Source organism: Sparus aurata, chromosome 7, assembly GCF_900880675.1.
Source record: "Sparus aurata chromosome 7, fSpaAur1.1, whole genome shotgun sequence".
NCBI lineage: Eukaryota > Metazoa > Chordata > Actinopteri > Spariformes > Sparidae > Sparus > Sparus aurata.
The window spans coordinates 34,091,498-34,104,660 of NC_044193.1; the positions used below are offsets into that span (position 1 = coordinate 34,091,498).

Here is a 13,163-nt window from a genome sequence, read left to right on the forward strand (position 1 = left end):
TAACCACCTTGTTTCAGTGATGAATCATTGCTCCTTATCTTTACCAAAGGGTGTGTACTGGATTTGCAGCACAAAGGCTTACGAATACTTACCAAAAGGATGGTCTGGAGTATGTGGTCTGGGTCATGTGATACCAGCTATCAGAGTCCTTACTGGGCTACCGGAGGTTCACATGGTAAAGAGAGACTTATATACACACACACAAACCCCATGGACAACATTTTTGGTGCTCTCATTCCAAGTTATGGATTCATGGCATCCTTGGACCAAATAAGAGACCTCTCCCATGCAGTGGAAGATTTTGCAAACTCCACTGCAAAAGACATGTCCATGCTCTCACAAGAGATGACCACAGTAGGAATGATGACGTTACAAAATCGAGTGGCACTGGACTACTTATTGGCCTCCCAAGGAGGAACTTGTGCTGTAATTGGAACTGAATGCTGTAAGTTCATACCTGACCACAATGCCACCTTACAAGAAATAACGAACCACTTGCATAACTTTGCCAAGACATTTCATAACCCTGTTACCCCTTGTTTGTTGGACTGGTTTAAAGAAAAGCTAGGGTCTTTTGGTTATTTAAGTTTTGAATTTGTTTTGTTTGCGTTTGGAGCCTTGACTGTTATCACACTATGTGCAAATCCCTTATCACCCAAACCACTACTAAAATCATGAACTCCACTGTGACCCAACCTGCTCCACCAATAGAGGAAGAAAATCCCGATTCTCTGTTTGAAATACAAATTGACTGTGACCTTGTGTGTATTTAAAAAAAAAAAAAGGGTGGATTGAGGAAGAAAATACACATTTGGAGTGACGGGGCCCTTTGACCTCCAGACCTTAAATGGTGATTCCTGTCAGTCTCCTATCCCTTAATCAAAAGACATCCAGGGCCAATTTGATCACTATGTTAAATGCGATCAAACTAATGTGATCAGCTGTGATGAGCTAATCGCACTCCCCACAGTGCCCCCCCCCCCTTCCTTTCTTTTGTATTCCCATTGATTGAACCTGCCATTTTGTCTCCTTTGTTCTTACTGTATAAAATGCTGTTGTTTCATTTGCTCTGGGTCGACTCACCGGCTCAGACCCGCTCTGTGCCTGTCGGTTCACCAGTTTACTGGTATTCTTTGAATAAACACATCACCACAGCAAACTGCTCAACAGGACTTGAATGATTTTCTTCAACAGCGTATACCCCGCTATGTGAAGCAGCGGCCATCATCAACATTCGGCCTATAACCAAGGCGTCTAGTGATCCAGACGATCTGGAGGCGCTTACACCAAACCATCTCTTCCTTCTCCAAAGCAAGCCATCTCTACCACCAGGTCTGTTTGACAACCAGGATCTCTACTCGAGCAGGAGATGGAAACAGATCCAGTATATAGCGGACATATTCTGGAAGAGATTGAACAAACGAATATCTACCACAGCTTCAAGAGTACCACAATTGGTTGCACCCATCTCGCAACTTTGCCATAGGAGACATCGTGTTGGTTGTAGATGACTGCACCTTGCAACTCCTGGGTAATGGGAAAGGTCATCCAGACAGTCCTGGACAAGTTTGGACTGATACGTCAGGTCCGCATAAGGACCAAGACCAGCAAGTTGAATGAGGCATATGGTAAATCATGAAATGAAAAAGAAGATTGCTTATTTAGAAGTACTTTAATTTCTTTGGCTCCACTTATAATATGTATTATATAATTTGGTAATTGTCTCCAATCAAGAGTATAGGGGCCGGTATGTTGGAGCCAAATTGTGTTTTATATGTTCCAGTTAAATAAATAAGTGCAGTTTGTATTTTGTTTAAAAATTCACGTGAATGGAAATAAATAACTGATTTAATTGACTAATAAGATAATTATAAATATGTAAAAGCTAAATTCATTTGATTCAATTCATGCACAGCAAGACCTTGGAATAAATATATTTTGTTGTATCTTTTTACATCTGAGTCCTTTGGAAGTTCTTTCCTGCTCAAGTGAATGTACACGAGTCAAGTTAACACTATTGAGGAGCTTCAACTCCCACAATATATGTGTGTGTGTGTATGTGTGTGCGTGTGTGCGTGTGTGTGTGTGTGTGTGTGTGTACATTAATCCAAGTGATTGTAATAATTAGAGGCTAGATGAGAGCATAGATATCAGTGGGCTCCTTCCACCCAATATTTTTGGTAGCCTCCAAAACTTCATAGACCAAAAAACATGTTAAAAAATGAGTGAGTTTACCCTGTACCTAACCAAACTCACCTCTCCTTTCTCGTTCCTGATTCGTCGGTTGAAGTCTTTGCCCTCTAAACAGATAAAGTCATCCCCAGGGTGGATAATGCCACATTTAGCAGCAATGGCCCGGGCTGTGTTAATGTTATCGCCAGTCACCATCCGCACCGTAATGCCTGCACGCTGACACTTACGAATGGCATCAGGTACCTTGGAGGGACAAGGACATTTTTATCACAGAAAGACACAATGTCAAATAATTCTAAAATCCATCTTCAAGTGTCATATTGTGAGTAGCACAGTTTCAGCTGAAACTAAAGCTCCAGACACACATACACTCCACGGTACCCTACCTCAGGCCGCACAGGGTCCTCTATCCCAACCACGGTTATGCAGGTCAATTCTGTCACTATTTCTGCCTCGTTGTCCCAATCTGGCTCTGGATTGGATGGTAAGTCACGATATGCAATGCAGATGGTCCGCAACCCCTCACATGCCATTGGCTCAATCACCTGTTTGTCAATAATTAGCACAACTATGTTCAGGAGGAAGAAGACATTACCACCCATCACCCTACAGAATCATTAACTTGGTGTATACCAAAAAAAACATTTATATTACTACCCCATTATGTGGCGGATAAAAGTTATGGGTGATGACCTCTAGAATGCCTTGGTGGGAATGCTCTTTTAAATAGATAGATAGATAGATAGATAGATAGATAGATAGAGAGATAGAGAGATAGATAGATAGAGAGAAAGAGAGAAAGAGAGAGAGAGAGAGATTTGTATTTTCTTATTTCTAATACTTATAATTTAAAAATACCTTTGAAGGCACTGGCGTGCCATATCTTTGCAAAGTTGAAACAGTTTGCTGTGTTCATTAATCCAAGTGATGTTAGAAATTAGAGGCTAGATGAGAGCAATGATGAATGATAAAGAATGGTTCTAGCATGATAAAGTGAAGAGACCATTATGCATAGTTTAAAGTTTAAAGAGTTTAAAGTCCCAAAGTCTCACCTGTTTGACCATCTCATCTCTGTCACGTGGGCGGAAACTGCGCGCTTCTCCATTGGCATCTAGTACGTAGGAACACCTGGAGAGACATGGAAGGACATAAAATATTGACAGGACTGATGAGTGGAACATATTTGGTCAATTACATTTAAACACAGTCCCCTCTGTTTATTTGCATCAGACTGCCTATGCCTCTCACATCCTCCTCCTTCACTCACTTCTTCAGCATGATCTCGGAGGCTCCTTTGCTGTACAGACGGAAGGAACCGTCAGGCAGCTTGATCACAGTACTCATGGATTTACGCACTGAGTTGAATGTATACACCTGAGAGAGCGAGGGAAAGCAAGATGTATGATTAAAGAGAGTAAAAGATGAGGCAGGCAGACACATACCTGACTGGAAAACCGGCTCTGAGTGTGTTGGATTGTGTACTGAAGGGTTAACATCTGCATCAATGTAATAAACGATTATGCTGGGTGGTCAAGCTTGCTGGATGTCAAATCTGTGTAAAGCAATTGACTGAAAGATTAACTCCTTTGTATTCTAATTAATCTGTACTGTATTGCAGCTTGACTACAGACTCCAAGTTTTGTTGTAACATTGTCCTTTTCTCCTTTTGTACTGGATTTTTCACTCCGAGGGTAAAGACAGTATTTATGATCAAGAGACCCTGTAAATGAATTATTTCTGTATGATTACAGGGAAGATAGTGCGGCCTGTACTGCCTTGCAATAAATTGCTGAACTTCCTTTTACACATGCACATATGAAGATGTACAAAAACAAAGTATTGATGATGATTCAGTTGTATAAATTAAATTGAAATAATCCTTTTAAGGCTGCAATAGTCACTTTTATAGGATATAGGAATAAGATGAAAGTTGTGAAGGAGGATGTGGTGCATGGTTTCCTACCTTATATAGTCTCTCCTCAGGGATCTGCTCTCTGACAGGTGTGTAGTCCTGCTGTAGGTCTAATACAAATCCTAGCAAGCCACACTCTGTCTTGTTGCCCACCTGCTTAGCCAGACCCCCCTCCACATCTGGTGGCTGACAGAGAGTATGATTGAAGCAAGTTAGCGTCACAAAATTACTTTCTGTACAACAATGGCATGGCATGTCTCTGCATGACTCACTAAGATCTTGGAGGTGTAGGCGCTGTTGATAGCAATAGCATTGACTAATAGATCCAGTGTTCGGGGGTTGAGCTGACCAGGGTCTGGGATCACACGGTGGTGTGTGTCACCTGGGAAAACAATCTCACGTTAATGTGTATACTTCCAGTACCCTCTCAGTCTGTGGGTGAAATAAAAAAGACAGAGTTGTTTGAGGAAGAGCTTCAGGCAACATGCTGCACACCTACAACTTCTCAGTGAGGTAACGACTTCCATTCCCTTATTAATGTTATCGAGTGCTCTATTATGAATGAGTTTAAATCTGCCATATTGCCAAACAGGCACTGTTGCTTTTCACTTTGACAAAAAATCTTCTGCCATCATCTTGTCAGTCAGCTTTGCTAACTCTCTCCATGCTTAAAGTGAAGTGTGACTCCTGTTGCTCTGCTGCTGGCCCCGCTGCTGGATGAAGTAGACAATTTGTAATCATATTGTCTCTTGTAGGATTGTTGATTTTTAAAAATTAAAATGATGGAGGGCAAGTAATGTAATTATTTTTCAAGATGCCATTTTTTTGTCAACAAGGCACCACACTAGTGGCAGCCTCGTAGCAGCTCCCAGTACATTGTAGTTTTATTGAGTTTTTATTGTGCTTTTAATTCAGTTGAATTGTGATCAAGCTGCCACTTTTAGCTTGTTTTTTCTTGTTAACTGTACATTGCGCTGTGGATTTATACATCATCCATACATCAAGATGGTTTTTCATCGGTTTGGACACGTTCTTTTAACTTGTTTTGTACTTGGGTCTCTCCTGATGACTGGAAGCCATGCCTTCTGCAACCAGCTGATTGCCATGAGGCACCCGACCCTCTTAGCTGGGGAGAGACCCACAATAATGTTAAGGAGGAGACGGCATGGCTGCAAGATTCAACCTAACCCTAATCTATCTATTTAATTGAAAAGAAAGTTAAACACTGTTAAAAACCAGTGTGCGTACAGATGTGTACTTCTGTTTGCATTTTTGTTGAATCTGAAGAAAATATGAGCAGAAGTGCTGCCAGGTATCTGGCAAGAAAAAAAGTACAAATATATTTAAATTGTTAGTTCAGTGAAAAGATTAATTTAGTTGGGTTAATTGCACATACCAATATTTGCTAAGCATTTAAAAATATTTCACTGTAAATGGATTTGAGTAGATAAGTGACTATGTATAGACGGACATAATAAACCTGACAGTGTTTTATAATTTTTTGACAACTTAATTTTGTGCTTAAAATAAATAAAATTATGCTGATGCTAAAATGGCATAGACAACAGCAGAATCTGGACTTTTGGAGATTGGTGTAGCTCCACTGAGAACAGAGCAGTTAGTAGTGAGTGAGTGGAGAGCGTCGGGCAGTGGCTGAGCTCAAAGCAGACGGCTGTTTACCACCGGTGCAGACAGTACATACACAGTTCAGATTACAGTTTAACCATGAATAAACTCTATAGTTCCTCAATACACAAGAAGACCGCATGTTGAGGGACAGCTATGGCTATCACTGCTAATCACCTGCTATCTTTATCCATGCTCCCTGCTAATGATGTTAATCATGCTGTAACAGCAGTCTGCTAGTAATGGTATAACGTTTGACTATTAACCACATGAGCATTCTGGGGTTGAGAAAGAATGTAACAACTAGACAATAAGACTGGCTGGAGTGAGACTTTTCCATTCAGTCTGATCAGCAACATTTAGTCATCTGCCTCCATCATGTTTACAAAGTTGTTTGGAGTGTTAAGGGAAAGGGTTCAAGTGCGATTTAGAGTGCGATTAACCTGCGTTACATTTTTTTATGTGTTATTAAGCCCCAACCAACGATCCTTTCTTTCTTTCTTTCTTTCTTTCTTTCTTCATTTAGTTCTCTCTATGCCAAAGTAATTCACTTGAGAGGACCTAAACATGCTCAAAACCTCATCTTTATACCGATCGTCTTCAAATATTGTCAGGGCAATCTTAACAATTTTGCAAATAAAAGTTATTGAAAGCTTGAATTTTCACCGAACAGCATGGCCATGGCAGGGAGTGATTCACCATTAAACAGGAAAATGACAGGAAACGACATATCTCTATACTACTTCCAGCAGCCCCTGCAACTAGTTTGACATCCAAGATTAACGTGTGTCAAATGGTCAAAATCTGTCAGCAATCTCAGCAAAAATGACAATTTATACGGTACTACAGCACGCATATATGTATATATATATATATATATATATGTATATATATATATATATATACATATATATACACACACACACAAGCACACACACATCTTCCCTGCTTGCATCAGCCCATGGCCCATTCATCTATCTATAAATACAAGGAATCTCTGTCTGTCTATGTGTGTGTGTGTGTATGTGTCTGTTGGTCAAATATCTCTGCGGATCAGGATCACACTGACCCGAGACTTTCAACATGACTGCTGCGTGGTTCAGTGGTGTGCATCTAAGCATTTGTTTGGACTGCAGTGATACCGTGAATAAATTATTTCATAAATGCTTTACAAATTCCGCCGAGCATTGTCCACCAGAGCCACCACAGTCACGTGCGCACCAGAGCCAATCACTGCAGAGCTCAAGCCCACGACATACCTGAAGAAACAAGCAGATTTATACCTGCAGCGGCGCGAGCTGGACCGGGATTTTGCCGTCGGTTCGGTCCGTTCTGTGCATCTAAACTTACTGTTGTGGATTAATGAGATTAAATGAGTCCGGACCGAGTCTGTTCGGGTCTGAGGAGATCAGGAGACGCGCGGACAACAAATCAGAATCTGTGGATGTTCATGTGTAGCTAGCAGCTAGCCGCTAGCTGCTATCTACACGGCCCACCTCCCGAGGCGACGGACCGGACGCATCGGCATGTCCAAAACCGGACCTAGGGTAAATAATGTCCACCACGCTTTTTCGCGAACATTGCCGTCACGTTTGCTTTGTGTCTGGTGCAGGAAGAAACGGTAAAAACGGGCTTTTGTCACGAAAGTGTCCAAGCAGCAAGTTTGGTTGTTGAGGAACAGGAAGTTGTGGGAGGGACGGAGGCGGATGATTGACATGCAACGATGGTCGGTGTACAAACTGTGATATTGAGAGTTGAGAGATTTGTGACATTTAGCGTGTTTGGAGTGTGTAGTTAGTGTGTTATGTAGTGTTTGGTGTAGTGTGTTTAGTGTGTAGTGGAGTCGGTTTTTTGTTTAATGAGTCAGAATGAGGAGAAGCTGAATGTGGAGCAGGCAGTGCAGCTCTTCATTCAGCTGGAAGGAGCTCAGGCAGACCTGAGCATTGCCTGCATTTAAATGTAAATAGTTACATATAACTTTGTACATTTTTAAATGTATGCACAAATTTAGCAAACATCACTTTATATTTGCATCATAAGTAAAAAAAAAAAATGGTTTGTTTAACATATTTGTGGTTTTCACAGTAAAAAAAATCTAACTTTTTCTACTCGGATTTTATGTTTTTTTTGTGATTTTAGGTCCATTGTGTTAATACAGTTTGTCAAAATAAAAAAATAACTGTACAGTCACACATGTGAGGTTGTGCTGAAAATAATGACACCAAGTAAATAGTTTTTAAGGTGAAATATAATGGCAAAATCAAAAATAGTCAAAAACAGCCAATTATACCCTGGAATATTGGATTTCACAACAAACCTAAATATCCCTGACGTCCCACCTTCAAACACAGCCTCATATGGCCATCCATGAAAAAGCTTCTTAACCTCCCACTTTTTCATAGGAATACACTCTTCTTACAGGCACTGCACTAGTCTATATAAAAGACAACACCCACCCAGCCACAATCTGTTCACCCTGCTGACATCTGACAAGACATACAGAAGTATCTGCTGCTGTACCACCAGACCATAGAGCAGCTTCATTCACCAGACTGAGACTTCGCAATTCATCTTCAACCCTCCATCGGCCTTATCCATTTATGTAATTTTGTTTTCGTGAGTAGTGACTGACTACAAGTATCATTTTGTTGTTCAATCCTCTGTTCACAAAATGAATCACAAATCAATTGAATCTTGAACCTTAAAGCTGCAGTCTGGGGTTTTGAGAAAAAAGTGGACTTAGTTAGAAAATTTGAATGAGCACAGCTCCCAGGTCCCTCCTTCTTCCTCTCTGCTGTGCTGCAGCCCTGCCTTCAAAGCCCCTCCCCACAGAGGAGCCTGCTGTGCATGAGCAGGCTTGTAACTGCGGTAACACAGGACGCCAGATAACAAGACGGCGCATTCAAAATTACAATAACAACATTAAGCCCTGATTGTGCTATTTCTGATCAATACAACTAAATTACCCAAGTAAAGAACAATATTTCTCACATTGCGATAGATGGGAGTTACCACAAAATCATTACCTGGTGCAACGCCATGCTGCCTTACTGAAGCATTAGTAACGTTATTTCTCTAAACCAATTCAACCACTTCAGAGCGTCCTGAACACATAAACAAACGTTATAACTGCCCAGTCACTTGAAAGACACTTTTGCTAACCAGTAGCCATAAACACCAAGCCAAACGCTGGAGTTAGCATACAAGCTAACACGCTAGATTTAGCAACAAGCTACATAGCTCGACTGCAACAGCATTTTTCATCTCTGTTGTTGTTGTCTGTTCTCTGCCATTGTTTACAGTTTGAGTTTTAACGTATCTGACCAGGTAAGAGCAGGCACTGCTCCTGTGCGGGGGAGGGGTGCTGCTAGCAGCGTGTGCACAAGAGTGATCGACACTTCTCAGACACTCCCCTTGGCTCTGACTGGTTTTATTGAGCCGGGAGCGGTGGATTCTTGCAAATCAAATTAGGGCCACTGGATGGACCCACAGACAGTGGATTTTTACTCAGCTGACCTGTATCTTATTCTACTGTCAGATCATAATGACAATTTTGGCAAATATAACAAAAACATAGTTACAGACTTCAGCTTTAAATCTTGTTGAATTTTATTTGAATATTCAAGATTTTTTTGTTTTCACTCACCTAAAAAAGTCTGCACCACAGTCATGCGGTTGGTAGTGAGAGTGCCGGTCTTATCAGAGCAGATGGCTGTGGCGTTGCCCATGGTCTCACACGCGTCCAGGTGACGTACAAGGTTATTGTCCTTCATCATTTTCTACATATGAGATAGTGATGGAAAGCAGAGGGATGTGGGAGGAGTGGATGGAAGGGTAGAATGAGAATGAATGATGATGGATGGAGGAAGGACACAAGGACAGAGACAGAGTAAAATGGATTTACTGAAAGAAGTTGAGAGGGAGGCAGCAAAAATTCAATGAAAATTCAGGAACAGATATAAGACTGTTTTATTTAAAATATTTTTGAAGGACCAAGTATGGGCAACAGATATAAGGTACAAGGTACATTTATTGTCATTCTTTAAATCACAACGGTTTTCATGCTATGCGGGGCCGAGGTGAAATCTGGAGTTTGACTCCTTTGAATCCCGCTACATCTACAAGACAATTGAGCGTTGATGCTGAATTGAGGTCTCACAGACTAGGGAATGAAGCTGCTCCACAGTCTGGTGGTATGGCAGCAGATACTTCTGTATCTTTTGTTAGCAGGGTGAATACATTTTGGCTGGGTGGGTAGATGCTTTTCTGTGCTTTTTTAACCAGGGTGGTGATGTGTGATGATCATGAAAGGTTCTCAGTGATGGTAATTCCAAGGAACCTAAAACTGTTCACCTGCTCCACCTCAGCTCCACGGTAGTAGACAGGGGTTTTTGTGTTTGCCTCCGTCTTTCTAAAATCAACATTCAGCTCCTTGGTTTTGCTGATGTTGAGTAGTGGATTTTTCTCTGTGCACCACCCTGCAAGGTTCTTGATTTCCTCCAAAAATGAACTCTCATTTTTGTTTATAATATGGCTGATGATGGTTGTGTTGTCATCATACTTTACAATCTCCTGATGTCTGGGAGTGCAGTCATGGTGTACAGTGTGAACAGGAGGGGGCTGAGCACACACCCCTGGAGTGCTCCAGTGATAAGCACTGGGCAGAGGAGGTGTCATTGCCTTCTGAAGAAGTCAAACATCTAGTTGCAGAGTGTTGCACTCAAGCCCAGATTGTTTGGTTTTCCAATTAGCTTCATGTGTGAAATTGTGTTGAATGCTGGGCTGAAGTCAACAAACAGGATTCTGATGTAGCTATTCTTCTTCTGTAGGTGTGTCAAAACAGAGTGGAGGACAATTAATATGGCTACTTCTGTGGATCTGTTGGTTCTGAAAGCATACTGGTGATGGTCCAGGCTGGCAGGGATGTTGTCTTTGATGTGCTGGAGAACCAATTTCTTAAAGCACTCCATCAGAATGGGGGCGAGAGCCACAGGGTAATAATCATGTCTTAAAGTGGGAGGGACAGACTCCTGTGAGAGTGAAATGTTAAAAATGTCTGTAATAACATCAGCAAGTTCATAGCCAGGTATATTATCTGGACCAGCAGCCTTATTCATATTCAGTGTCAGCATGATTTTTCTCCCATCCTCTGTCATTACTGACAGTGGCCGGCCCTCTGGAGGCAGAGTAGACTTCTCAGCTGAGTCTTTGAGGAGATCGAAGTGAGCATAAAATGTGTTAAGCTCATCCAGCAACGTAGCCTCACACATGATGGGGGCTCTCCTGCATTTGTAGCTTGTGACTTTTGAATTGCCTGCCACATATTCTAGTGCTGTTGGTGTATATGTCACTCTCCAGTCTCTGCTGATGTCTTCTCTTTGCCTTCTCGATTGCCGGCTTTCAGTCTTGCCCTGGTGATGATATATGCTTCGTTGTCACATAACCGAAAGGAGGCTTTTTTGTCTCTTGAAAGAGCCTTCATAGTTGATTAGTCCCTCTGGAATCAAATATCTCTGGGTCTTCTTCAGAGAGCGGAGTTGCATCAGCATTAATGTAGGCATTATAATATACCACTGTGCTGAAGAGAGAAAGGTGAGTGAGAGGGCGTGCTTTCGCTTTACCAGTTGATCTAATTTCCAACAGTCAGGTCCTGGTATGAGCAGTGGGTAGTGACCGAAAGAATGCAATACATGAGATTCCTCAGCAGGGTGGCTAGGCTCAGTCTTAGAGATAGAGTGAGGAGCTCAGGCATCCACAGGGAGATCTCAGTAGAGCAACTGCTACATTGCGTCAAAAGGAGTCTGGTCTGAGAATGCCTCGGGATCCCCAAGGAAAGCATTGCCAAAGAGGGGGATGTTTGGAAACTGCTCGTCCTGCTGCCTAACCCTAACCCTACCACAACCCAGGCTGGGACAAGCACAAGCAGAAGAAAATAGATGAGTGGAGAGATGGATGGATGGATGGATGGATATTAATCTCAACTAACCGTCTACCTTAATTCTGATCGAATGGACATAAGAGGGGTATCGATCATCTCATCCAACACCTAGCAAGAAACGAGCAAGTATATTTTCCAAAAGCTGCATTTTCATTATCAGATTCAGTGCACATTGTTACATTCGTTATAGAGCCTCCTATAATACCTACATTTCCATTTGCAAAGCATTCATGAAACAGAATGTGTGGGTCTACCTTGACAGAGTAAGCCAGAGAGATGGTGACAGCAAGAGGTAAACCCTCCGGGACAGCCACTACCAGCACAGTGACGCCAATGATAAAGAACTTGACAAAGTACTGGACGTAGACCGGTGTACACTCTGACAACCACGTATGACCTGTAATACACATCATGCTATATATTAGACCAAACAGTCAACTCAATAGTCATTCATATTTAGCAGAATGGTAAGCATTGTGAAATGACTGGAATAAGTCAAATGTGCCAGGAAGTAAAAGCAAAACAGTATGTGCATTTGTTAGGAAGGTGTACAAAAAACAGACCTTCAACGACAAAAGTGTTGATGACAAAATACAGCACCAGAATGATGACAGTAATGGCCGACATCACCAAACCTGTGGGGAGATTCAGAGAAGAAAATGCTTTATTAAACATCCTTTATACATGCACAAAACAAGCCTCTTACAAATGCATCAATGGATAGGGGGCTGCCCAGTTTGAGGCACCGGGAACAGGGTTTGGTGCCTTGCCCAAGGACACCATGGCAGTGTCAAGAGGTCAACTGGCAAAGTCCTTATAGATTGGTCCCCAAGTCAAGTCCCTGTGGACTGAGCTACTGCTGCGCTAAGAAGGAACAACTGATGACTGTGCAACTTAGTCAATCTGTTCTGACTTTATTCAATATTTCTGATTTTATTTAGGACTGAAATAATGCATGTCTGATGAAGAACCATATAATTTGTTTATCATTCACGTCACTTCTTTACCTGGGTGATCACATTCCATCACTGTCATAGTCATTTACACATCTCTTAATCATCGAGCAGCAGTAAAATATAATTCTATGACTCTTTTCAATTGAAATTCAAAGTTTACTTAACTCCCACAATTATTGTATCACTTTCTGGAGGAACTTGAACTGTACTCTATGTTCATTTAAGTGGAGACAGTTCCTAAATGATTGCTAGAAGAGTGTTAACCCTGCCCAGATTGTGTACAACAGTTCTTGCCTGCTTTGCCAATTTGAACCGCCAGTTTGGTGAGCTTGCCCTGCAAGACACTCTTCTCTTTCTTTGGAACACTGGTCTTCTTTTTCTCTCTGTCCTCTACCTCCCCTCCCTCTGCACTCTTCAGGGGTTGCATCTCCATGGCAACACCCCCATCCTGCTTCTTGGCTGAAACACAAGCACACAAACGTATACACTCTTCAGTACTGCACCTGCAGATCAAGAAAGATGACCTTTACACGTGCAC

The 13,163-nt window shown here is 41.8% G+C and overlaps 1 protein-coding gene across 5 annotated transcripts in view; it reads right to left on the bottom strand.

Moving 5' to 3' along the window:
• The window catches only part of atp2b3b (ATPase plasma membrane Ca2+ transporting 3b), a 117,685-nt gene that overhangs the window by 60,166 nt on the left and 44,356 nt on the right, over window positions 1-13,163 (bottom strand). For all 5 annotated transcript variants that reach the window (XM_030423454.1, XM_030423452.1, XM_030423450.1 and 2 more), the window contains 10 exons: window positions 12,920-13,084; window positions 12,233-12,304; window positions 11,924-12,066; window positions 9,378-9,510; window positions 4,378-4,487; window positions 4,157-4,291; window positions 3,461-3,567; window positions 3,246-3,321; window positions 2,580-2,738; window positions 2,257-2,436 (listed from right to left, as the gene is read on the bottom strand). In XM_030423454.1, coding sequence (XP_030279314.1) covers window positions 2,257-2,436; window positions 2,580-2,738; window positions 3,246-3,321; window positions 3,461-3,567; window positions 4,157-4,291; window positions 4,378-4,487; window positions 9,378-9,510; window positions 11,924-12,066; window positions 12,233-12,304; window positions 12,920-13,084 — 1,280 coding nt within the window. The remainder of the gene's footprint in view (window positions 1-2,256; window positions 2,437-2,579; window positions 2,739-3,245; window positions 3,322-3,460; window positions 3,568-4,156; window positions 4,292-4,377; window positions 4,488-9,377; window positions 9,511-11,923; window positions 12,067-12,232; window positions 12,305-12,919; window positions 13,085-13,163) is intronic.